The sequence below is a fragment of the Gobio gobio genome (assembly GCF_949357685.1).
Source record: "Gobio gobio genome assembly, chromosome: 15".
NCBI lineage: Eukaryota > Metazoa > Chordata > Actinopteri > Cypriniformes > Gobionidae > Gobio > Gobio gobio.
The window spans coordinates 3,799,142-3,826,027 of NC_137108.1; the positions used below are offsets into that span (position 1 = coordinate 3,799,142).

General features: G+C 41.3%; 1 protein-coding gene across 2 annotated transcripts; it reads left to right on the forward strand.

The window, feature by feature from the left end:
• The first annotated feature begins 719 nt into the window (after positions 1-719).
• On the forward strand, positions 720-25,353 carry csf3r (colony stimulating factor 3 receptor). Of its 2 annotated transcripts, none has more exons than XM_079836939.1 (16): positions 720-939; positions 1,232-1,300; positions 2,976-3,275; positions 3,781-3,910; positions 6,247-6,413; positions 6,915-7,063; positions 7,141-7,285; positions 8,661-8,725; positions 11,642-11,840; positions 11,929-12,132; positions 14,849-14,947; positions 15,117-15,263; positions 15,357-15,491; positions 16,143-16,239; positions 17,127-17,208; positions 20,575-25,353. In XM_079836939.1, the coding sequence occupies exons 2-16, from the start codon at positions 1,243-1,245 to the stop codon at positions 21,055-21,057; spliced, it is 2,460 nt and encodes an 819-aa protein (XP_079693065.1). In that variant the 5' UTR covers positions 720-939; positions 1,232-1,242; the 3' UTR covers positions 21,058-25,353. The 2 variants fall into 2 exon arrangements, with proteins under 2 accessions (XP_079693065.1, XP_079693066.1); XM_079836940.1 differs by having other exon boundaries at positions 6,253-6,413.
• Positions 25,354-26,886: the final 1,533 nt, after the last annotated feature.

The following is a 26,886-nucleotide window of genomic DNA, read 5'->3' on the forward strand; positions in this document are numbered from 1 at the left end:
TTTAATCCATATACCTATAGCTTGGCCAAGTTCCCAGTTTGATATCCTGAGTTTTCCCCAACAAATTCCTGTTTGATCTGTGGAAGATAAGGAGAGAATCTGTTCTTACCTGTATCGTTTACCTGAGCTCCCTATAGCCGTTTGTGGAGACTTTATCTCTTGTATATCCTGTTAAGAGACTGTGTGGTGGCATCTTCATCCATACCTGAATATGAACATTGATTTACTCGCCTCTTACTCCGTTCTGTTCAATAAACTCCCACGACTGGGTTCACTCTCCTCCTCTGTGTGATATTTGTGATAATGCATATCCCACCTGGACATCACTTTTGGCTACTGCATATTGTTTGTTTTATTTCCATATTGTTGCACACAAGTCTATTTTGCGGCTGGAATTGTGGTGAACTTACTGGTTCTTCTCACGTATTAAATCTGTGCGATTATTTTATTTTATTTTATTTTTTTAATTGGTTTACGCAAATGTTTGTTGTCCCGTATCATGAGTGCCAGGTTTTTAAGCAATAGTTTCAAGTTAAAAAACCTTGAGCCCTTGCTCTCTTGACTCATGCAGTTTCTCTACATTATGAATTGTTGTAAATTGACTTCAACTGTTAAAGTTTCCTCATAATTAAGAGCAAAAAGCAGGAGCAGAAACGGACACGTGTAGAGGGGTTTCACAAGAGTCTGAAACTTCCTCCTTCGGTTTGCTCTTGTGGTTCAGGATGGTAAGAACGATATGCCACGGAAGGACTGACAGCAGTGGCTCTTTACTCAGAGCAGAGAAATCCTTCTCAGAACAGCAGCTGGATACGCTCATTTCAAAAACATTTTATTTTATTTTATTTTCACAGAGAAGTGCGGCAGACCTCGCTGGGCTGTAACTTCACCGGAGTTTAAATGTGACCTTCATCACTTACAGATGCTTTTAAACACTTTAAAGTATGTATTGCATTCGCGTTTATGTCACTGTCTTAATTAGAATAACTAGTAATGTTCTAGCTTTTATTAATAAGTCATTTATAAACATTATATAATGCATTAAACGGTTCATAAATGAGAAAATATTAAAATCAAAGTACATTTGGATCTATATTGTACATTAATGAAGCAAATTGTAATGTTATATTATAAAACATCTAATGTATTTGTTATCATTTTCTTTTATTTATCTTTTCTTCTATGTTAGAAACTGAAGGTTTTGTAATTGAAAGATTTCACTTTTTTCTTTCAGTTGTCATAACCATGGCATCTGTCCGGCTTGTGCTTGTGCTGTGGATATATATTAATGTCTTGATTAAAGGTGAATCAACATTTTTTTACTCATTACATTTTGATTACGAGACCATTTCTCTTCTTTTTCTATTATTTTAACCCTTTTTTATTTATCTTAAATGTGTTGTTCTTTAAACAGGAAAAACATTTACAAAACCTGTTACCCTTTTCATCATTTGCTTAGAACATTGGGTAACACTTTACAGTAAGGTTTCATTGGTTAACATTAGTTATCATTACAATCAACACTACTTCTACAGCACATATTAATGTTAATTTCAAAATGTACTGATACATTATTAAAATCAAAAGTTGATAGTTAACAAAAACATGAACAAACAATGAACAGCTGTATTTTTATGAACTAGCATTAACAAAGTTAATAAATGCTGTAAAAATGTATTGCTCATAGCAACAGCATTGGCTATACAGTCAATTATTGTATTACGATATCAAATATGCATCAAATACATGTTTAAACACACCAAAGTTAATGTTTCTCTGATGTCGTGCAACAGCTCCCCACATATTTTGAAATAGGTTTGTTGTCGGGAATGTCACGCAATGTTGAGTCACAAGACTAGTGAAGAGGATCGTGTGTTGCTAGTTCATTCATTATTAAAGCCCAGTTTCTTTCCCTGCATTCATGTACAGTAGTGTCCAAAAGTTGGAGGGGATGTTTGTTTAAACTAGCCCTACAAGATCAATTAAACCATCAAAATATTTTAGATTTATTTTATATATACATTATATTTCATAGTGAAATAAAACCTGTAGCTGTAGTTTGCCTTTTTTGCCAAATTATTTTTTTTCAGATAAATGCCTTTACCAAAATTAGTTATTGGTTCTTTCCTCATATAAAAAAAAAAAAAAAAAAAAAAAATATATATATATATATATATATATATATATATATATATATATATATATATATATATATATATATATATATATATAAATATATAAATATATATATATATATATATATATATATATTTTTTTTATATATAATATATATATATATATATATATATATATATATATATATATATATATATATATATATATATATATATATATATATATATATATATATATATAAAGTGTTACCCAAATGGGTAGCAACTGAATTTAGGCTAATAGTTTGGGCTCTGTTGTTAACCTTTAATATTTATGTGCAAGTAGGTGCTCCCTATATAGTAATTAGTTATAATTTAATTCAGTTAAGTACAGACACTTTTTTTTCAGTCAACTATATAATATTTATCAATATATTAAAATAAATCTTCAAAACCGAGGTACGTACCGAACCATCAGATTTGTGTACCATTACACCCCTATTAACTATTGACATTAATGATATCTGCAATATGTTATGTTGGTTCTGTTCTGTTTACCCTAAGGGGGCTATCGCTGCTCTCCGTGCTCTTATCCATGCTAGGCTGAATGGATGCGCAGGGAGTTCTTGCCCAGAACTGAACCATACCGCTAATACAAACTGTATGCTAACTGATAATCATCTTTGATGATGGTGGTCCTGACAGAACATGTGTTCCCCATACTAAAGTGTTACCGAAATCTTTAACACATTTTTAATAATATTTGAATAAAGGGTGAAGATGTTTTGGCCACTGCTGTATGAGTATGATTTAAAACATTGATTCTTGATTTTAAAATCCTTCATATCCATTTATTATCCGCAGGGATTCAGGCATCATCGTGTGCCATGGTCCACACTCCTGCCTCAGTGGTGCTCGCTGGCTCGCCCGTATCAGTGTCCTGCTCCATCGAGGACGACTGCTTGCTGACTAAAGGCAAAGACTTTCGTGTGGTGTGGAAGATTGACAGCGATTTTGCCCCCAGCAATCTCTCTTACCAGGAGAGTAACAGGACCTATGGCATACTCATCCCCAGCCTACCACACACAGCAGACATCATTTGTGTCCTGTGTGTAGACGATAACAACTGCCAAATAGTCGATGGAGTGACAGTTGAAGTGGGATGTGAGGATCTTTTTTTTATGATAATGGACCTTTTCACATTTCCAAGTGTAGTGGTGAACAGGAGCAAATGTAATTTTTTTTTATTAAGCGTTTCCACGGCTTTCCGAGAAATATCGATAAACTACTAGATTTGCGATGTTGATAAACACGTCATGTGGAAAGGGTCCATGATTAAGTACTATGTTGCTAATTACTAACTGCAGTCATAGAGCTTAATCAGGGTCCATTCCATATTTAATCTGACACGAATGAAAACAAGGCTTTGATGTTGGTACGAACCTCAACCAGCAAAACATATGTTAAACAGACTGTATTTCCATCCTTCACAGCCTTGTTTCCATTCACACCAAATTAAATAGGTTGTCTGCTCTAAAAGGTCAGTTTTGACATTCACATCAAGAAATTGTATTTGAAGGATATGATATTTTCAGAAATGTAATAATCAAGAATATTCACCAGGCCAAAGTTCACCAGACTTCTAAATATCTTTCTTTTATCTTTAAAGATCTTCCAACTGTTCCTAAAAACCTGACCTGTGCTTTGGATGTAACACAGTCAAACAGACTCCTGTGTCGATGGGATCCTGGTCAGGAAACAGCCAGACTTCCTACAAAATATACTCTTCACGCATTGGGGTAATAATTTCTGCTGATATTTTCAAAACTGTAGCTTGTTCATGGGTCAATCTCACAAAGGTTGTGAGTCACTCTAAAATCTAAATAAAGGGGAAAAGAGAAATGAAAAATGAACAAAGTTGATTTTAGGATCATTAGGATTATTTGCATGGCAGTTTCATGACAATCAAGTACATATCCCTTGACAAATTTGCTTTATAGTAGTGTGTCTAGAGGACAGCACGGCCTTAAAGCACGAAGGTCCCCGGTTTGAGCCTCGGTTGAGCCTTTCTGTGTGGAGTTTGCATGTTCTTCCCGTGTCAGCGTGGGTTTCCTCCGGATTCCCCCGCATAGTCCAAACGCTTGCAGGTTAGGTGGATTGGACATTCCAAATTGGCCGTAGGTGTGTGAGTCCCAAGTCATATAATGGGAAATGTTGGGCAAAGACCTAGCAACTTGTCTTGGGCAACTCACAGGTATCGCACACCAGACGCACCAATCACTCTCCCAATGCGATGACGTACCACTCATGGAGGGGTTCTGGATTGGATTGGTTGATGAGATCTGGCTGGGGATGCCCCGGGTAAATTCCTGTTGGACGCAGACCGAATACTACATCAACTTTGCCTTGTGGGTAGACAGTGGAGCGACGTGGAGAAAGATTCCATCCATCACCACCCCAGAGCCAGAACCCACGCCCACTGCGGTTATGGATCCAGAGTGTGTGAGATGGTCATAACATCTGTGCCAGTCGGGGTTTTAGTGGAGCTGGACACAGAAGAATGTCTGATAGACTGGGAAACGGAAGTAGTGCCTTCTATCCTGCCCACCTACAAACCTACTCTTCCGCTGATTCCTTCCTACACTGATGTGTGTTCATCCCCACTGGTCCTGCCCAGCTCTGTGTCTTCTATGTCTTCATCGTTGCCAGTGGTCCCACCCAGCTCTGACTCTTCTATGCCTTCATTGCCACTGGTTCTGCCAAGCATAAAGCCTGTTTCGTCACCCTGTGTCAAGTCATTGTCATTGTCACAACCTTCCTCTCCCGCCTCCTCTGCATAAATCAGCCTGTCCATCAGCCCCATCTCCGCTGGTTCCCTTCTTCTCCTCATCTTCTCCTTTAACGCAATGCTGTGTGGATAAGCCTCGGGTCTCTCCACCTTAGCCCAAGTGGATCCCATGGCTCTGCCTCCAGCATCTGTACCCATCACTCCACCTCAGCCCATCGACCTGTCGGCTACGCCTTGGCTCCTCCCTTTCTTGGCTCCACCAGAGACCATTGTACTCACAGCTCCACCTGGGCTCCCTCGTCCCTCCGGCTTCACCTTGGTCAGTCGTCACCCTGCCTGCGCCACGGGCCTACAGATCTTCAGCTTCCCTTCACCCCTTCGGCTCCAGCGGGCTCTGCTCTCCCTCCGACTCCACCTTGGTCCTTAGTTGCACTGGCTCCGCCTCAGACGCTTGTCACTGTGGCTTCACCTTGGTCTCTAGAACCATCTGTGTTGCTCTGTCCCATCTGTTCTCGGGCTGCGCCCTGAGCTCCACTTCTAATGGCTCCATCACTGTCAGTCGTCCCCCTGGTGTCATTAGCCAAGACTCCACCATGGCTCCTCCCTCCATCGACTCCACCGTGGGCTGTCCTCCTGGCTGTCTTCTGTGTTGCTCTGGGATCTCGTAGGCCATCCATTCCTCCCTGGACCCTTCCACCATTCACTCCTATATAGCTCCTCCCACCATCAGCTCCTCCATTTGCTCCTCCCTGGTTCCTTCCTTTGTCTGCTCCACCCTGGTGCCTCCTGCTGGCATCCCTGCTGATCTTTGTTCTTTCCGCAGCTCCTCGCCCACCTCCAGATCCCTTTGTCAAACTGTTACGACCATAGAGGCCATGTAAAAATCACATTCAGTTTAGTGTTTTATTTTATTTTTCAAGTTCAGTTGTCCGGTATTGTCATGTTGTTTCACTTCTGCGATTACCTTGGCTTGTTTTATAGAATAAATACATGTTGTTTTTAGAACCATTTTGGACTCTTTTTTTTATCTTAATTGGACTTTTAAACCATGGCAAAAACAGCTTGTAAACATAACTTATCACCAGAAAAATGTAAATAACCCGTTAAACACAAAAGTAGTATGCAATAATTAAAAACATTTCCCCTTATAGAAACTTTTTGGCGTAAAGGGTTCTTTAAAATTGAGTCTGGAACTTGAGTCAGTCAGTTCTATATAGAACATAATTTTTTCTAAGAGTGTATAATAAACTTTTTGACTTTGTGAGATTCACTCGTGATTGTTCAATGGTAAATTAAATGGTGACATAACTGTGGTGACAGGTTTTTATAAATTTTCCATTTCTCCAGGGACAGATCCGAAAAGGTTCAATATGAGATCCCACCTGGAGAGCATTTCTGCTTGATTCCACGGAATTCTTATGATTTACTTTCAGAGTTGGAGGTTTATGTGACAGCAGTGAATGTCCTTGGAAATGCCACCTCTGCTTCTCTGAAACTGATCCCTTATAAAACAGGTAAAAAGAGCAATCAGCTTTATCCCTCTGTCAAGAATTCAGAACAAATGTGTAATTAGTGACTTCATACCAGGATTGTGCTCTATTCAGAAGTCAACGTAGAATTTTTAACTTAATTCATTTAATTGCTGAACGTATAAATATGAATTGATATACATGATGTTGAACAGTAGTTTGAGTAGGACTACAAAGCAGTACTTTGCTACTTAAAGCTACATTATATTTCTCAGCAACCAGGTGATAACTTAGCTGTTTCACAAATGTTGTGTTGGAATAATAAAATGCGAAGTTCTTTGAATTGCAATTGAGTCATTTTCTCCTCATGTCAAATTCTTTCAAAATCAGTCCAAAAAAAAAATCTGTCAAATCTTTCTTTGAGGTAGACCATTTATAATCAGCCTTTCAAAATCTTCCTTGTATTCAAAAATAGACCATGACATAAGTGGCCTGTCTAACGTATGTGTTGTGATTCAAGTATATATATCATGTATTGAATTACAGCAAAGATCTACGCTCCAAAGATTAAGAGGGTTGAAGCACTTAGGTCTGGCTGCTTACAGTACAGCTGGAGTCTTTCCCCGTCTCAGGCCTGGTTGCTGTTTAACTTCAGTGTAGAGTTGAGATTGAACAACCAAATCGGAAAAGAGATGGTAAGTGATTGCTTTTCATGATAATATTGCTTTTGCAAGTTATCCAAAAAGTGTCTTAAATATTCCTTCTATTATAGGTTTTCTCCTTCAGAAAAGAACAAGAAAACACAATAAAAGTATGTGACCTCCTTCATGGGACAGACTACATCAGCACAATGCGAGTGGAGTTCGGCTCATGGAGTGAATGGAGTGATCCGATAACAGCCACCACACTTATGAGGGGTGTGTTCACTGTCTTAAAATAAAATACTGTATTCACAATTTTACAAATGACTGTACAAATAATAATATTTATAACCTTTATAAGGCCCCGTCCACACGTAATTTTTTTTTATCATATCAGTGTTTTGTCCAGGCGGATCCAGCGTTTTGGGAGCCTGAAACCGGTATTTTTTGAAACAGGGTCCCAGAGTGGATAAATCTGAAAGCGACACCCTTGCGATTTTGTGTGTACAGCCAATCTGTATATTTTGTGAAACGATGATATCATCACACCATGTCTCGCGCATGCTCCAAGTCTTCTTCTCTGTTTTTAGTGTGTTTCTGTGGCAGAATTACAGCGCCACATTCTGGCCTGGCATATATACTACATCGTTTTGAGTCGATTTCAGTGGGTTTGTGAGTACGCAGATGTTTCTTGAGACAAGGGGAAAAAAAGATTGGATAGGGAAAGTGGATGGGGGGTGGGTGTGGCGTGGGGTGGGGCGGAGTCGGCATGGGGGAAAACAATCCATTCCCCTTCACTGGAAAAGCATGGTGTTAACCCAGTATAGCCAACGTAGAATCACTTCTGCCGCCCGACAGAGCAAGATACATAGAAAAACTGAGCCGTATTGGGTCGGATTGTCCGTACAGTATCTGTGACTAGACAAACAACCCAGCGGGATGGCCAGAGGGGCCATTTTCTTGTCAAAATGCGTGTTTTTACTAGCCTGGCTCCGCCCTCCTACGTACTTCCGCTCAATTTTCATTTTCCTTCAGTTCTCCGTCTGGGACTGTGGTATAGTCTTAGGTTTTCCCCGAACAAATTTTTACCGGTCCAATCAGCGAACAGAGGGCGTGGCTGAGAACGATGACGTTGATGTCGTGCGCTAGTTTGAGTTGTAGTACAGTAATAGTGGCGGAGAAAGATGCGAGTGAAGCCATTCATTCCGTTGTGGCACCGCCTAAAGAGGCCCTGTCCCAAATGGCACACTTCATGTGCACTTTCGGTCTTGTGGACTTAAAATGGCCGCTGCGTGCGTGTGTCCGTTAAGTCCACGAGACCGCAGGGTGTCCCATTTGTCATTTTAGGTCTCATAAGGGTGATATGCGCCCTCGATACGCACTTCTGCCGAGCCCGCACTGGTGTGGGTTACACAGCGGACTTCTTCCCGACAGTCAAAGCGGCATTACGTCGTGAAAGTGTGGACTCAGAGGAAGACCGTGAGGGTTTGGGACAGGGTCAGAGTGGCGGGAATACAAACAAAGAAACACAGGAAATAATGAAATACAAACTAAAAATCCATGAAAACTGAACACAATGGTGACAAGAACAGAACATATTTATCTGTGCAAAAATATTTGCTGTACTGACACTAGTTGTTTGTTTTTTCAGCACCGGTTGGACAATTGGACACATGGCTTAAAGTGAATGACCAGGACGCACAGCTCTACTGGAAGGTGAGAGTCTTTCTGACAGTCACTGAGATTTTGCCAGGTAAGACGTTCCTGGATCAACATTCCTGTCCGAAAATTAAGTCCTAACCCTATCCTAACCCCTCAACCTAACCGTACCCATTACTTATCTGTCAAATCAGAGGGAAATGAAAGCTGAGTAACGCTGGTGTAGAAACACATAACCATCAGTGTAAGCCTAAACTTGAGATAAACTGTAAACGTGTCCCTCAAATTTGACTGGTTGGTCGAAAAGTTATTTCAAGATCAACAAAGATGTTGATCCAGGAGCAAGTCATATTAGGTGAAATCATGTTTATCCTTTCTGACAGTCTTGACACAACCAAAATGATCTTTCTCTCTCTCTAATTTTATATTATATAGTGTATATACACCGATCAGGCATAACATTATGACCTTCCTAATATTTTGTTGGTCGCCCTTTTGCTGCCAAAACAGCTTTGACCCATGGAGGCATTGACTCCGCTAGACCCCTTAAGGTGTGCTGTGGTAACTGGCACCAAGATGTTAGCAGCAGATCCTTTAAGTTCTGTAAGTTGTGAGGTGGGGCCTCCATGGATCGGACTTGTTTGTTCAGCACATCTCACAGATGCTCGTTGGATTGAGATCTGGGGAATTTGGAAGTCCTCAAACCATTCCTGAGCCATTTTTGCTTTGTGGCAGGGCGCATTATCTGCTGAAAGAGGAAATACTGTTTCCATGAAAGGCTGTACATGGTCTCAACAATGCTTAGGTAGTTGGTACGTGTCAGAGTAACATCCACATGTATGGAGGACCCAAGGTTTCCCAGCAGAACATTGCCCAAAGCATCGCTGCCTCCGCCGCCACGCCTTCTTCCCATAGTGTACCTGGTGCCATGTGTACCCCAGGTAAGTGACACACACACACACGGCCATCCACGTGATTCATACTGTTGGTGCTTTGGGCGGTGGTCAGGGGTCAGCATGGGCACCCTGACTGGTCAGCGGCTGTGCCGCCCCATACACAACAAACTGAGATGCTCTGTGTATTCAGAACCAGCATTAACTTCTTGAGCAGTTTGAGCTCCAGTAGCTCGTCTGTTTGATCAGACCACACGGGCCAGCCTTCGCTCCCCACGTGCATCAATTACCCCTTTTCCACCAAGGCAGTGCTAGAGCTAGTCCAGAGCCAGAGCTAGTCCCAGTTCATAGTTGGTTCGACTGAGGAGCCTTCTAAGAACCGTTTGCTTTTCCACATGCTGAGAGCCACAACAGAGCCAGGTCTTACGTCACTGTATACATCTCATCTTTCTCAGCAACGCTAGCGAGGCAGCGGCAGCGTTGCCATGTCTGCGGTTATGCCGCAGGCTTTTTTTCATGACCGCGGCTTGAAGCGACCCCAATTATGTAATATTTAGCCCCGGGAATGCGAATTTTAGTAGGCAACCATGCCAAAAAACCACATATTTTACCCCCAAATGTGATTTTTACCAGGGAAGCCCCCCTGAAACGCGATTGGGCTTGTTTTGAGTAGCATTTGGGCGGGTTTTGTTGTGAAAACCTGGCGACCCTGGGCAGAGGGAAACACAAACACACCAGGCTTGTTCAAGATGCATCGGCGCTGCGGACACCGATCCACGTATGATGAAAAACGAATGAGTGAATCAAAAGCATAAGGAGTCGTATGCTCTCGCTGGACTCATTATCATACACCAATCGGTCTCTGCAAAGCACTGCTGCGAACAAGCCTTCCATCAACAATGCAAACGTTGTGTTACTGTTGATTCACAAGGTTTTATGATCCTACATCGGCATCAAAACACAACGAAAACACAGCGAATCCAACGCATTCACGCAGTTCGCCGTAATTTGTATAGATGGAGATTACAAACGAGCAGCAGCTGTTAGCTCCATTAGCTGCTATTTCAACAATGGCGGATCTCAAGTTTGTGTTGGTCTTGTTGACCCCGCCCCCAGCGCCTGACGTAATCGGTTCTTACTTCTAGCCCTGTTCTAGCCCAGCAATGTTTTGGTGCTACTTAAGAACCACTTTTCCTGGCTCGGAGCTGGGGCTTTGGGTGTGGAAACACAAAGAACCGATTTGAAACTAGGCTCTGGCTCCGATCTAGCTCTAGCTCTGCCTTGGTGGAAAAGGGGTAAATGAGCCTTGGCCGCCCATGACCCTGTGGCCGGTTCTCCACTGGTCCTTCATGACCCTGTGGCCGGTTCTCCACTGTTCCTTCCTTGGAGCACTTTTGATAGAGACTGACCACTGCAGACCGGGAACACCCCACAAGAGCTGCAGTTTTGGAGATGCTCTGACCCAGTCGTCTAGCCGTCACAATCTGGCCCTTGTCAAACTCGCTCAAATCCTTACGCTTGGCCATTTTTCCTGCTTCTAACACATCAACTCTGATGACAAAATGTTCACTTGCTGCCTAATATATCCCACACACTAACAGGTGATGAAGAGATCATCAGTGTTATTCACTTCACTTGTCAGTGGTCATAATGTTATGCCTGGTCGGTGTAGTGTATGTGTGTGTGTATTATTATATTATATACATAAACACACACACACACAACTAAATTTATGACCAGTCAGTTAGTGATTGAAATTTCTCTGACACATTTCACATTTGTGAACGTCATGAAAGTTCACAGATAAACTCTTTTGACAGAATCTGCGATTGTTAAAAAAAAAGTACATTATACACTAGCAATGGATGTTTATGGGAAAAGCCACTGCTGCAGGATAAATATTCAGATTATGTTATGTCCAATGTGTCAACTCACTGGTTATCTGGTAACTTTCACATGCAAAGATACCAAGAAGGGTCATGAAGCAAAACTTTGTTCGTTTTTTCTGTGATGACTGACAGCATGTCTCAGATGTCTTGAACCTGAAACGTCCCTTTAACCACAGCCCGTCTCATTTTAGCCCTCAAAACGTTTTCGTGCCAATGGCAGGATTTTGTCATACACTGTTGAATCAAAGGAGCCTAAAAAGACTTTGTGTGTAACTCAAGAAAGCCACTGCTTCTTCAATCTCACCAAGTGGATTAAGAAAGTCTACCTGAGAGCCACTAATGCAATGGGGAGCTCGGATCCTACCCAAGTGCCGGTGTATCGGAAGAAAGGTATTCCATTCCCACCGTAGGATATTTCTGACAGATGTCGTCCCAATGAAAAAATGAAGATTGATGTCTTCTTCTGGTCTTGTTTTAGGGCTGGACTCTGTGTCTAATTTCCGTGTGCATCATGAACTTGCGAACTCCCGGTCTGAGACGTCTGTGCTCATGGCGTGGGAACGTCCAAAGTCCTCCGGTGTCACGGGATACGTGCTCGAGTGGAGAGCTCTGTGTGAGACGCCGGAAGCTCCTCTGTCCTTCAGTATGATAGACAAAAACAACTCCAGCGCCATAGTAACAGGTATGTACCATTACACTAGTGTGAGATGGTTGTCTAGTGGGTTAAACCATGGAACTGGTACGCAGAAGGTTGCTGGTTCAATCCCAGCGGTCACCACCAGTGTGTCCTTGAGCAAGGACAATCACTTTACTCCATGTTGTTCCAAGGGGATTGTCCCTGTAATAAGGGCACTGTAAGTCGCTTTGGATAAAACCGTCTGCCAAATGCATAAAAATAAATATACTATTATCATGAATAATAATGTCAATCATTATGAACAGACAGTCAAAAGTTTGGATCAATTATGATTATGTTCACCTGAGTCGTGTTTGGTTTGGATAAAATCATCTTACTTACCCCAACTTTTCAAATGGTAGTATTTCACAGCAAATCAGCATCTCAGAATGGTCTTCTTAAGGATCATGTGACACTGAAAACTGAAAATTCAGCTTTGCCTACATAGGAATAAATTGCATTTTAAAATATGCTAAAATGTTGATTGAAATCGTGAAATAGCCTTAAACAATTACTAAATAAACTGCAAAATGTTAAGTTTTCTAATATATGTACGGATTGATTATGAAAGCGTTGCACAAGCTCGGGGCATCATCGGCTGGACACTATTAAGGCCTGTTCACACCGGGACGATTTTCGTGCACGTTTATCGCCGGCGTTTAACTCCTCGTGACTAAACAAAGGGCGCCAATGTGAGTGTGCACACCGACGCGTAAAACGCCAGGCGTAAAAGCGTCATTTAAAAAAAAACGCCTCGGGTTCGTTTTTTTATTTTGACGCGGCGCGTTAAAAACATGCCGACCAATGAGATCGCCGCTTTTGTTCACGTGCCTGGAGCTGCTGAAGTGACAGTAAAACACCACTTGGTGGTGCTCAAGCACAAAACGGTCTTGCCGAGCACACATTGATACAACGAAGAAGTAGTAAGTAGACAAAGAAGAAGATGAGCTGCTAATGCTGCTTGCCAGTTAGCAAAAAGTGTGTGAATGGTTTTGGCCATAGACATAATATGCCTATGGTTTTGGCAAGCACGTAAATACTGTCTCTCTTCTTCTTCTGTGTGAGAAGCGAGTGTCAGAAGCGTAAAGTGTGTACCGGGAGCGCTATCTACTGAATGTGCACGTTCACTCGGCGCATCGATGAAATGAAAATCACTCAAGACGCGCCGAAAAATGTCACGAAAAACGCTGGCGATAAGCGCACGCGATATTCGTCCTGGTGTGTACAGGCCTTTAGCCAGTGTTCAAAGTCCAAAGTGCGAAAAATCAGCTGAAACTGTGCTACGTGTTAGTTGCCAGGTAACCATTTTATGAATGGAGGGATTTGAGAATGTGATGTGGTTTAGTGCGAATATCTTATCTGATGTTCTGCATGTTTTGGAGTACATCATAGCTTTCAGTTTCTCCAGGGTTTTTTTCTTTCTGCAAGTGCTATATCATCCCCTTGGAATTAGGCTAAGGATATGACATTTTTGTTATTCACATATTCTTATTCTGTGACAACTTCTTTACATTAATTGATGTTGTTTTTTAAGTTGTGTACGTTTGAGAACGTTTTATTTAGAAAATTAAATGGTTCTTTCTACACAGTCAAATGGAATGCAAAAATACTTTAAAGTCCCAGTGAACCGGAAGTTGCAACTGATTTTATTTCAGTGCTGTGACATATTTCCAAGCGGAACGGAATATTGAATAGAGGGCAGGGTTTTACTTGAGCCACCTATAGAATTTTATAATTCCAAGGTGGCGACATGTTTGAGTCGCTTACAATTAACATTTTGGAACGCAACATGCGTCAAACATCTTCCCAAATTCATAATGAGAATAATTTATAAATCTGTTGTTGTCAACAAAAAGAAGCACTAAGGTCTTCCTGTGTGTTTCCGCCAAAATAAAAGCTCTGTTTAATGTTTGAAAAAAATCAACATTTCTTGTTTTTCAAAGAAGTCTCCTATGCTCAGCAAGGCTGCATTTATTTGATCAAAAATACAGAAAAAACTGTAATATTGTCAAATATTACTCCAGTCTAGATCATCTGTTCTCTAAGTGACTATATAGTAAAGTGAAATTTATTCCTGTGATCAAAGCTGAATTTATCATCATTACTCCAGTCTTCAGTGTCACATGATCCTTCACTAATCATTCTCATATGAGGATCTGATGCTCAACAAACATGTATGATTATTATCAGTGTCGAAAACAGTTTGAAAAAAATGTTTCAGGATTTTTTGAAAGCTTTCTATTTCAGAGAAATGCGGTTCTTTTGAACCTTCTATTCACCAAAGAATCCTGGGGAAAAGTGAGCATATTCAGCATAAGAGACTATGTGCATATCCCAGTGTGAACTGTAGTACTGTAAGGCTTTGAATATTAACACCTGACCACTCTTGTTGGTTTGCTACTGTTACAGTTAAAAACTGTACAAGGGTAAAAACATGACAGGCAGACATGATGTAAGCAACACAGCTACAACTAATAACATTGATAATGGCTGTGTGAATTATCAACAATCGTATTGGTGGCGCAGAATAAAAATCTGCTTAGGGCCCCATAAAGGCTTGGGTGAGCAGAAGAGAAACATTTGAATTATTCCAAACATTTGACCAGCAGTGTAATAATAATAAGTGTAAAATTATGTACATAAAGTAACCTTAAAGTCTTTTATATTTGTATTTGTTGCTGAAGAAATGCATGCAAATCTAATCATGGCTGTTTTATTTCAGGTTTAAGGCCTTACAAGCCCTATAATGTCTCTGTTTATCCCAAATACGTTGACGGGATCGGACGTCCTCTTACCTTAATGGCATACAGCAGTCAGAAAGGTGTGTAGTGCATGAAAGCAGCGGACATCTGAGGGCTTTCTGTGGACTGGGGAAGTGATGTGCAATAAAGCAAAGCTGGATAATGGTGCAACACTTCCATCTAGTGGGCTCAAATGTTCCTAGATGTATAATTCTAGCATGCTGACAAATGTTTTATATATTCTCACAGCACCCTCTGTGGCACCAAACTTTACAGTTGTGGATACCCGTCATTCGCAGGTCGAACTTCGCTGGGATGAAATTCCCCTTGAACAGAGAAATGGGATCATTCAAGGATATACTATTTACTTTTCGAATAAAAGGGGTGATTTGCAAGGTATTTGAGGATTTAGAGAAGTTGATAAAAGATTTTTGGAAGGAAGATTTCATTACTATTTTATTTACCATAATGTTTCTATCCTTTTTCAAGCTAAACAGACTAAGATGACCAACGTTGTGGTGGGAAATCTTCAACCACTTACCATGTATTTTGCCTTTGTAAGGGTTCATACAATGGGCGGAAGTTCAAACGGAACAGTTCAGGTCCTGTCAACTGGACGTATTGGTGACTATTTATGACCATACTGTTTGATTTTATATATATTGTATGTATGTATGTATGTGTGTGTGTGTGTGTGTGTGTGTGTGTGTGTGTTATACATATATATATATACATATTATAAATCACAGCTTAATGCACTTCATCAGACAAACTAATTTGACATTCTATTTATTGTATACCGTATACACTATAAAAAAAATATTGTTGGTTTAACTTAAAAAAGTAAGTAACCTGGTTGCCTTAAAATTTTGAGTTCATTGAAATAAAAAAATTTAGTTAATACAATTAAGGGAATTGGTTTAATAAATAGAAACTCAAAATATTATTGTATCTACATAAATTAAAAAAAGTGTTGTGATAAATCATGAAAATAACACAATTTGGCATGTTTCACTGCATTATTACAAATAAAACCCAATTACCAATATGCTTCCAAAATCTTTTAATAATATTTGAATAAAGGGTGATGTCGATCCTCAAATGTTCATTGTATTAACTCAAATTTTTTATTTCAATGAACTCAAAATTTTAAGGCAACTGGGTAACTTACTTTTTAAATATATTTTTACAGTGTAGAGGACAAAGTATGAATATTGAGACACAACTGATTTATTTTCATTATTGGTTTGACTGATTATTGAAAATGTTTTTCAGATGGAATGGAAATGGTGCTCTTTGTTATCCCAGCATGCATTGGGTTATCACTTCTTGTCATCATTGTTGTGTTTACTTGTCTGGGAAAACATGAACGGTGAGCAGACACAGAATTGTGTAATACACCGAAAAAAAAAGTTGTCGTAAAAATAATTTTCGTTAGAAATTGCTAGTAAATTTGATAATGAATTAAAAGGAAACGGCAATATACATTGAATTAGCCCTCTGAGTACCTCTGAGTAGTTTGTGTGTTGATCAAAAATTAGAGATTTTTCTATTTTAAAGAAATTATTGTACTATATTTTAGTTGGATAATAACTTATTTAATATTTTGTATTTTTAGGGGATTTTATGGCACTAAATGATATTTATGCAGTAGTTACAAAAAACATTTATTCACTTTTTGAGCATGGACCTTCTCTTAAACTGTCATAAATCGGAAGTTTGAGCTCTTTTTTATTTTTATTTTAATTATTTTTTAAAGACACTTGGCAGAATATTGCTGAAGTGAAAAAAGGTTGAAAAAAGTTATAAAATTTTAAAACTTTTGTTACGAAAAATGCACAAAAATAAACATTTTATAAAGAATATACATTTTCTTAAACAAGTTTTACTCTAAAACCGTGAGAAAATACATCTTAAAAAGGTGTTTTCCAAATTTGAAAAAATTAGCTTTCAGTAAGAATTTGTTTGTGCGCAGTACCAAACGTTTCCACTTGTTACAATGTGTCTCCCATTTGTGTGTGTGTTCACACAGCAAGTACCAAAACATTTACCAAGTTTCGTACCATTCCAATGAAGTAAACAAATGTCAAACATAAAATATGACTGAACAGCACCAGAGAGTTAAATGTGACATTTTGAAGTAGAAGACTAAAAGAGTATATTATTGAAAAACATACACCAATAACCTTAATTTACAACTTCTAGAAATCATTTTTACAGTGTTCCAGTAATATAACAGTTTATGTCTGGTTGTCATAGGGTGAAGATGTGTTTGTGGCCTATAATTCCTGATCCTGCCAACAGCAGCATTAAGAGGTGGACCACCACTGACTCACTGAAGGTATGATTAACTGCTGTATAAGCTATAATTTAACTAATTAACCTGTTAACTGTCACACCCTTTGAGCGTTGACATAGAAATGCACTATCCAACTTCAATGGTTGTATTCATGAATGGTTTGTGTAACCGGTCCTACTCGAACCACTCCACGCAAGATTCGGACCGGGGTCACTGGCGTGGGAGGCGGGTGCGCTAACAAGTTACGCTTAAGACCACAGCCTCTAACGCACCTCTTGAGATGAGGAGAGTGAGGTTTACACGCACAGCTCTTACTGGCCTACATCTGTTAAACACACCCCCCTAAACCTCACTCCCAGCTGGGTCGTGGCACCAAATGTTACCAGTCCTCCTCAACCCTCTCCAAGTGGGATTCCAACCATGGTCTCTGGTGTGGGGGGCGGGTGCGCTAACAGCCTCTAACGCACCTCTTGAGATGAGGGGAGTGAGGTTTACACGCACAGCTCTTACTGGCCTACATCTGTTAAACTCACCCCCCTAAACCTCACTCCCAGCTGGGTCGTGGCACCAAATGTTACCAGTCCTCCTCAACCCGCTCCAAGTGGGATTCCAACCATGGTCTCTGGCGTGGGAGGCGGGTGCGCTAACAAGGACGATAAAGACCCGTCCTCTAATGCACGACTTGAGATCAGAGGACTGAGGTTTACACGCACAGCTCTTACTGGCCTATGTCTGTTAAACTCACCCCCCTAAACCTCACTCCCATCTGGGTCACGGCACCAAATGCAACCGGTCCTGCTCGACCCGCTCCGAGCAGGATTCAAACCCAGGTCACCGGCTTGGGAGGCAGGCACGCTAAAATAGATGCTAAAGAGGGGAATGAGGTTTACACACACAGCTCTTAATGGCCTACATCCGTTACACTCACCCCTCTAAAGCTCACTCCTATCTGGGTCAAGGCACCAAATGTAACCGGTCCTACTCAACCCGCTCTGACCGGGATTCGAACCGTGGACTCCAGCGTGGGAGGCGCACACACTAACAAGACGCTAAAGACCACAGCCACTAGCATGCCTCTTGAGGGCAGGGGATTGAGGTTTACACGCACAGCTCTTACTGGCCTTTGTCTATTACACTCACTCCCCTAAACCTCACTCCCATCTGGGTCACGGCACCAAATGTTACCAGTCCTACTCGACCCGCTCCGAGCAGGATTCAAACTGTTGTCTCCGGCATGGCAGGTGTGCACACTAACAAGACGCTAAAGACTGCAGCCGCTAGCACACCTCTTGAGGTCAGGGGAGTGAGGTTTACACACACATCTCTTACTGGCCAACATCCGTTAAACTCATCCCCCTAAACGCGATCCGCTCCGAGTGGGATTCCAACCATGGTCTCTGGTGTGGGAGGCAGGTGCGCTAACAAGGACGATAAAGACCTGTCCTCTAACGCACCTCTTGAGATCAGGGGACTGAGGTTTACACGCACAGCTCTTACTGGCCTATGTCTGTTAAACTCACCCCCCTAAACCTCACTCCCATCTGGGTCACGGCACCAAATGTAACCGGTCCTACTCGACCCGCTCCGATTCAAACCCAGGTCGCTGGCTTGGGAGGCAGGCACGCTAAAATAGATGCTAAAGAGGGGAATGAGGCTTACACACACAACTCTCAATGGCCTACATCTGTTACACTCACTCCTCTAAAGCTCACTCCTATCTGGGTCACGGCACCAAATGTACCCGGTCCTACTCGACCCGCTCTGACCGGGACTCGAACCGTGGACTCCAACGTGGGAGGCGCACAGGCTAACAAGACGCTAAAGACCGCTGCCACTAGCATGCCTCTTGAGGGCGAGGGATTGAGGTTTACACGCACAGCTCTTACTGGCCTATGTCTGTTAAACTCACCCCCTAAACCTCACTACCATCTGGGTTGTGGTACCAAATGTTACCAGTCCTGCTCGACCCACTCCGAGTGGGATTCCAACCATGGTCTCTGGCGTGGGAGGTGGGTGCGCTAACAAGGACGATAAAGACCCGTCCTCTAATGCACTACTTGAGATCAGGGGACTGAGGTTTACACGCACAGCTCTTACTGGCCTATTTCTGTTAAACTCACCCCCTAAATCTCACTCCCATCTGGGTCACAGCACCAAATCTTACCGGTCCTACTCGACCCGCTCCGAGCAGGATTCAAACCCAGGTCGCCGGCTTGGGAGGTAGGAACGCTAAAATGGATGCTAAAGACCGCAGCCTCTAACGCACCTCTTGAGGCCAGGGAAGGAGGTTTACACACACACAGCTCTTAATGGCCTACATCTGTTAAGCTCACTCCTATCTGGGTCATGGTACCAAATGTAACCTGTCCTACTCAACCCGCTCTGACCGGGATTCAAACCGTGGTCTCCAGCATGGGAGGCGCACACACTAACAAGACGCTAAAGACCCGCTTCTAACGCACCTCTTGAGATGAGGGGAGTGAGGTTCACATGCACATCTCTTACTGGCCTACGTTACACTCACCCCTCTAAACCTCACTCCCATCCGGGTCACGGCACCAAATGTAACCGGTCCTACTCGACCCGCTTTGAGCAGGATTCAAACCCAGGCTGCCGGCTTCGGAGGCAGGCAAGCTAAAAGGATGCTAAAGACCGCAGCTGCTAACATCAGTTGCTAGCTCACCTCTTGAGGGCAGGGGAGTGAGGTTTACATGTACAGCTCTTACTGGCCTTTGTCTATTACACTCACCCCCATAAACCTCACTCCCATCTGGGTCACGGCACCAAATGTTACCAGTCCTACTCGACCCGCTCCGAGCAGGATTCAAACCCAGGTCGCCGGCTTGGGAGGCAGGCGTGCTAACAAGGATGCTAAAGACCACGCACCTCTTGAGGTCAGGGGAGTGAGGTTTACACACACAGCTCTGACAGGCCTACGTCCGTTACACTCACCCCTCTTAACCTCACTCCCATCTGGGTCACGGCACCAAATGTAACTGGTCCTACTCGACCCGCTCTGAGTGGGATTCAAACCATGGTCTCCGGCATGGGAGGCAGGCACAAAGAAGGACGCTAAAGATCATAGCCTCTAATGGCCAAATATGCAACCTTGAGTCTCAGATCTGTCTAAGGATATGTTTTTTGTAAAGATTATAAAAAGGCTTGATTATAAATTAATGCAGTAAATTTAGCAAAATTTGAAACATGAGATTGCCCACTATGGTGAGGAGCCTGCTAAAAGGTTTTAAAGTACCAATTCCATGGTAACACAATGTCCAAGTTCAAATTGGTTTTCACAGGATGATTTTTGAGTGTGTCAGCTTTCCAATGATACCTAATGTATGATGATTACTGAAATAGAAATCAAACTGTTCAGTAAATTCATATCTTAAAATGTTTTTGTCCAAGGGCTTGCCTACCTTTAAAGAAGACAAGGACCCTGTGTTGGTGTATCTGTCCCACTTCAGTCTTCTTGATCTGTCTGAGAAAGAGCCGTTCAAGAGTGACTACGTCAAGGAGAGCCAGTGGTCAGGTGATATCAACAGCCGCAATGACAGTCACAACTCTTTCCAGGACCGCGGCAGTTGCGACTCGGAGCAAGACAGGGACTCCATCCCTTATGCCACAGTGGTTTTCGGGGGTTCGTATCAAAGCCATTCGCCCCCACTGCCAGCCTACGTACGCTCCGATTCCACACAGCCCCTGTTAGAGGGGGACGAGCCTGGCAGCCCTCCACCATATGAGAATGTGTCGCTAGGTAGGCGTGTTCCCAAAGTAAAACACTTTACTGCATTCCCTCGGAATTCCGCTCAAAGTGAGGATAATGAAGAAGTTTGGGAAGAATTTCCTATGCTCAGATCGTTAGAGATCAGGGATACTGATCATAACTAAATTTAATTTGAGTATATAGAGAAACATGCAGGGGCCCCGAAAAAGCAACACAGGCTCATTGGAAAAACGACCTAACTTTTTGCAAAACTCAGAAAACATCAGGGGCGTTTCCTCCGAGGAGGCAAGGGAGGCACTGCCTCCATACAAAAATCACTATTAGAATAATAAAACCATGAATATATTACTAAATGTGACGCTAAAAAGTGTATAAATCACTCTAAAGTAACACTGTCCAACAGTGACACCAGCAGGTAAAGGGTCTCTCTTGCCTCCTCTGAGCTCCTTTGAGTTATAACAGACCCCCTAAAGCGTGCGGTGAGTTAAGTGGGGGGGTAATTGAGAACGAATGGCGGACAGTCAAGTGAGAGGAGTCAATGCCTCAATCGTGATATGGTTAGATATGATTGGTTTGTGCGATAAATCCCGCCTCTTGTTTTCATGCGCATTCTGAGTTGGCGAATCAGTCTGAATTGAATGAACAAAATAATGCCGTTTAATGGGAAGAGTAATTAAAAAGTAAGTAAACAACATTTAGACATTGTCATTTAGACAATACCGCTTTATGTCATTTCAAAATCAACCATGAAATGGCCTGAAAACATCAACTTTATTAAAGGTACATCTTCGTGTCTGTGACGGACAGTGTTTACAGAGATTGATAACTGATGACAATAAGTAAACGTCAGTTCACTAATAAAATTAGTTAGTAACATGAGCCTATAAGCGGGTGCACAATGCGCATACACTCTACCTATTACACACATTTGTAATTACTAAAAATAAAAGGATTCCTCTCTGGAGAAGCGTTCAGTCTTTCCTCCATGTAAATAGTGAATCCGCCATGGTGTGAGCACAATTGGCTTTTAAAGGGAATGGGAGATGAGACTCTGATTGGTTTATTGCGCGTTATGCCCAAAACACACCCATGACTCATTAAGAGACGAGGTACAACACTTTTGGACCATGCGTCTGGCGCACCAGCCGTTTTTTTCAGATCGGTAATATAGGGTCATTGCACTAAAACAGCAACAATTTTTATTCATTTTCAAACAAAATGATTGCAGGTTACAGGGGTACTTCATTTCATGCAGTTCCTTGCTAAATATTATGTCATGACCTCAAAACCCTTTAACCACAGTGCATGATTTGTAAACTAATACATTTTGACGTTTCCATCACATAACCAGCTCCATATGTGTGGCTCTTCTGATGTAGTAAACTTTATTTGAACACTATCAGTATGTTTAGGGTTTAGTGTAGGCGGTACGTTATATACAAACACGATAGCATTCACCTTTTAGCGCCACTCAACAGACAGTTCAGAACTGATACGATACATACAACAACCAACACAATAAAACGTTGACAGATTTACGTTCATCTGTTTCTGATAGAACTGAATACGCTTTTAGAGCCACTCACTGGATATTTGACTTGACAAAACGTGCAAAACTTAAAGGAACAATCCACCGTTTTTAGAAATAGGGCTTATTCAACTTCTTTCCTAAATTTAGATATGTGGGCAAATGCATTTTTGTCTCAGTGCATGCATTTAGTTTGGCAGGTTCGCCGCTAGCTTAGCTTAGCATAATGAATGGAATCCTATGTTGCCAGCTAGCATGTCCCGAGTAAAAGTGATCCAAACCCCCCCCCCCAAAAAAACACCTAATTACTTCTTGTGGCCTGCGTATTCACAACGAATACAAATAGCGATGCAGATTAAGACTAGGTGATTTCCTAGGCAGATATTAACTTGGGACTATATTAGGGGGAAGCACAGCCGAAGCACTGCTACTTGGGTGCAGAGATATCACGCAACACATGAAATCCCCAAACTTTGATAATATAGTCCCAAGTTAATATCTGCCTAGGAAATCGCCTAGTCTTAATCTGCATCGCTATTTGTATTCGTTGTGAATACGCAGGCCACAAGAAGTAATTAGGTGGGTTTTTTTTTTTTTGGATCACTTTTACTCGGGACATGCTAGCTGGCAACATAGGATTCCATTCATTATGCTAAGCTAAGCTAGCGGCGACCCTGCCAAACTAAAACAATGCATGCACTGAGACAAAAATGCATTTGCCCACATATCTAAATGTAGGAAAGAAGTTGAATAAGCACTATTTCGCCAGAGACACGTTTTCCCAATGAGCCCGAGTTGCCAACAAGTATACATTCACACTGAGCCTTTACGAGGTCTAAACCTGATGGATCACTGTCAAATATGGGGGGAAATCAGATGCGTATGGTTTTATATTATATGACATTATAACTCAACATTCATCATAACGGCACAATTTATTTTCCCCATATACATTACTGTTCAAAAGCTGCATTTATTTGATCACAAATACAGTGATATTGTGAAAAATAGTATTACTTTTTTAAATAACTTTTCAATTTTAAAATGTCATTTATTCCTGTTATCAAAGCTGAATTTTCAGTCTTCAGTGTCACATGATCCTCCAGAAATCATTCTAATATGATTATTTGCTGCTCAAGAAACATTTATGATTATTATTGTTATCAATGTTTAAAACGGCTTCATATTTTTGGGGGAACCGTTTAACATGATACATTTTTACTGTCACTTTTGATCAATTTAATGCCATTTTTTATTAATAAAATATTAATTTCTTTAAAAAAATCTCACTAACCCCAAACTTGTGAACAATATTGCATAATTATGTATATTAGACCATGAGCTGACTAAAATATTAATCAACTTTGAAATGCAATGTTCCACTTTGATCGGTTCGTCTATCATTGAATCTGAGGAAAAACTCTGTTTACAGTATGTCTGTGACTATTAGGACCACCATAATATTGCCAGGGACTGTATATCGATGACCGGCTGGTGTTACAACAAATGTGAGAAAGTGGACCCTTCAATATGGCAGCTCTAATAAAGCAAGGCCTTCCAAATGAAAGAGCTAATCAAGCGTGAAACTTGTCACAGAGGCATTTTATCAAGGTAGCCAGACAGCAAGCATTTACCTAAACATGAATGTCTATTATTGTGTAAGCACTTAAAAAAAATAAGAATAATGCTGCACGATATCCAGAATCACGTGTTAAAAGAAGCACATTCTGGTTTGTCGTGAATGAAGGGATGTTTGAGTCTAATTGATGGATCTGTGGGAGTAAATAGGACTGGCCAGTACTGATGTATGTTTCTTTTTTTGGGCTGTATTTTGTATTGAATATATGATTTGAATTATGTATGTACTATTAGAAAAGGAGCACGTCTGAATTGTATCTGTATGTTTTTATGTTTTTGTACGAGAGAAAATCTAAAAAAGGAAAGTGATAAATGTTGTTCATTTACTTCATAATGACTTACCTGATGTTTTGCTGTATACATTCACCTCTTGTCTGTCTGTATGGTGCTTTGAATTCAGTGTTTTATATGCGTTTTAAAAGAGTACAAATTGTGCTTGCATCTGGAAATGTAGCAACACCTCCTCTGGAAGGACAAAATAAAAGACTTGCATTTGGCCATTCATAATATTATACCGGTGCATTGTTTCCAGTATGTAAAGTTTATTCGAAAATGGAAAGTTTTTTAGAAGATCTGCAGAAACTGTTTTTTTTTTATAAAGGTGCTGATGGGCTACAAACCAGCATAAACGTGCACGTGTAGCTTCATGGGTTCAATCTACTAAATCTCAAGAATGAATTGTGTCTTACAGATGTTTCAAGTCAATGGCAATAAGTTTAGCAGTATAAGCTGATTCCTCAATGATTCAGTGTTTTGAATAAACTGGTTGTGTGACTGATTCAATGACTCATAAAGACAGGCGAATAAACAAATGGTTGAATGAATTATTCAACGCTCATTCAGATTACTTCAAATGTGTCAGTTTTGCGAATTCAAAAGAAAAAGAAAGTTCTAAATACTCATAAAAGTTAATTTGCTTGAACTAATTTGTTTAATTTGAGTTACTCAAACCAATTCATTATTTTGAGCGTTAGGATTTACAGAGGAGTTTCGGTTACTGAGCGTTCACACCGCCGCCGGCGAAAACGTCAAACTTCGCTCTGGCTGCCCTGCCAACGACGCTGTAAAAAAAGATTTGTGGACGTGCTGACGTATATCGAATGCTTGGTCTTTATTTAAAGGGGCTGCAAAGCAAACAATCAATCATGTTGTTCGGCCTTTGTGCAAACACACAGGTAGGGTATAACCGTATAAGATAACCTCATGAAATCATTTAAATGTGAAAGTAAAAAAAAAACTAACAACAGATAGATTGAAAGAACTTAACATGTTTGCTAACGAAATAAACCAATTAAAAGCCATTTGTGTGGTGTGTCTTCTGTGTTCATGGTTAAGTGCTAGTCTAATTTCAACATGCAGTTTATAGGAGACGTTTGCTAACATTGGTCAATAATTAACATTGATTTGTGTACAGCCTACATTACAATAACTGTCCTGGTTAATGTGCAGGATTAATGCAATTGGTCGAATCGGTGTTGTTTTGAGCAAATTAATTGTATTCCTGTTGAAAACTCTCATGAAGATGGGCATCTCTCAACTCTCATGAAGATGGGCATCTCTCAACTCTCATGAAGATGGGCATCTCAGGAACTGCTCTCCAGTGGTTCATGTCTTATCTCTCAGGTAGGGTCCTTCAGGGTGTCATGGAGAGGTGAAGTGTCTAAGTCACATCATCTAGCTACTGGAGTTCCCCAGGGCTCAGTGCTTGGACCACTTCTCTTCTCCATCTACATGCCATCACTGGGATCTGTCATTCAGAAACATGGCTTTTCCTATCACTGCTATGCCGACGACACTCAACTCTACTTCTCATTTCAACCAGATGATCCCACGGTTGGTGTTCTTATCGCTGCCTGCCTAACAGACATTTCTGCCTGGATGAAAGAACATCACCTGCAACTCAACCTTGCAAAGACAGAACTGTTTGTGTTCTCAGCCAACCCAGCACTTCATCACAATCTCTCCATTCAGCTAGGATCATCAACCATAACTCTGTCCAGGACAGCCAGGAACCTTGGAGTTGTGATTGATGATCAGCTAAAATTCGCTGACCACATCACTGCAACAACCCGGTCCTGCCGATTTGCACATTACAACATTAGGAGGATTAGACCCTTCCTATCAGATCATCCCACACAACTACTGGTCCAAGCTCTTGTTCTCTCCAGACTGGACTACTGTAATGCTCTTCTAGTGGGCCTTCCGGCATGCACTATCAAACCCTTGCAACTGATCCAGAATGCAGCAGCGAGGGTGGTCTTTAATGAGCCGAAGAGAGCGCACGTCACGCCTCTCTTCATCAGTCTGCAGTGGCTGCCAATAGCTGCTCGCATCAAATTCAAGGCACTGGTGCTCGCCTTCAAAGCAACCACTGGCTCTGCACCAATATACCTAAACTCGCTCATTCAGACTTACACACCCTCCAGGAGCTTACGTTCTGCCGGTGAACGATGCCTTGTGGTGCCATACCAGAGAGGCATGAAATCACTCTCACTGACCTTTTCCTGGACCGTTCCCACCTGGTGGAATGACCTGCCTATCTCAATTTGTTCAGCCGAGTCTGTAGCCATTTTCAAAAAACATCTAAAAGACACATCTCTTCCGGCAGCACCTGACCAATCAAGAATAGCACTTATCATTCTATTCATTTTCTGTTTGTCTATTTAATAAATTTTTTTAAAATAAAATAAACCCTATGTGTTCTGTGCTAATTAACTGAGACTTGTTACAGCACTTGCATATTGTTGCCCTTGACTGTTCTAGTTGCTTCTATTGCACTCATTTGTAAGTCGCTTTGGATAAAGGCGTCTGCTAAATGACTAAATGT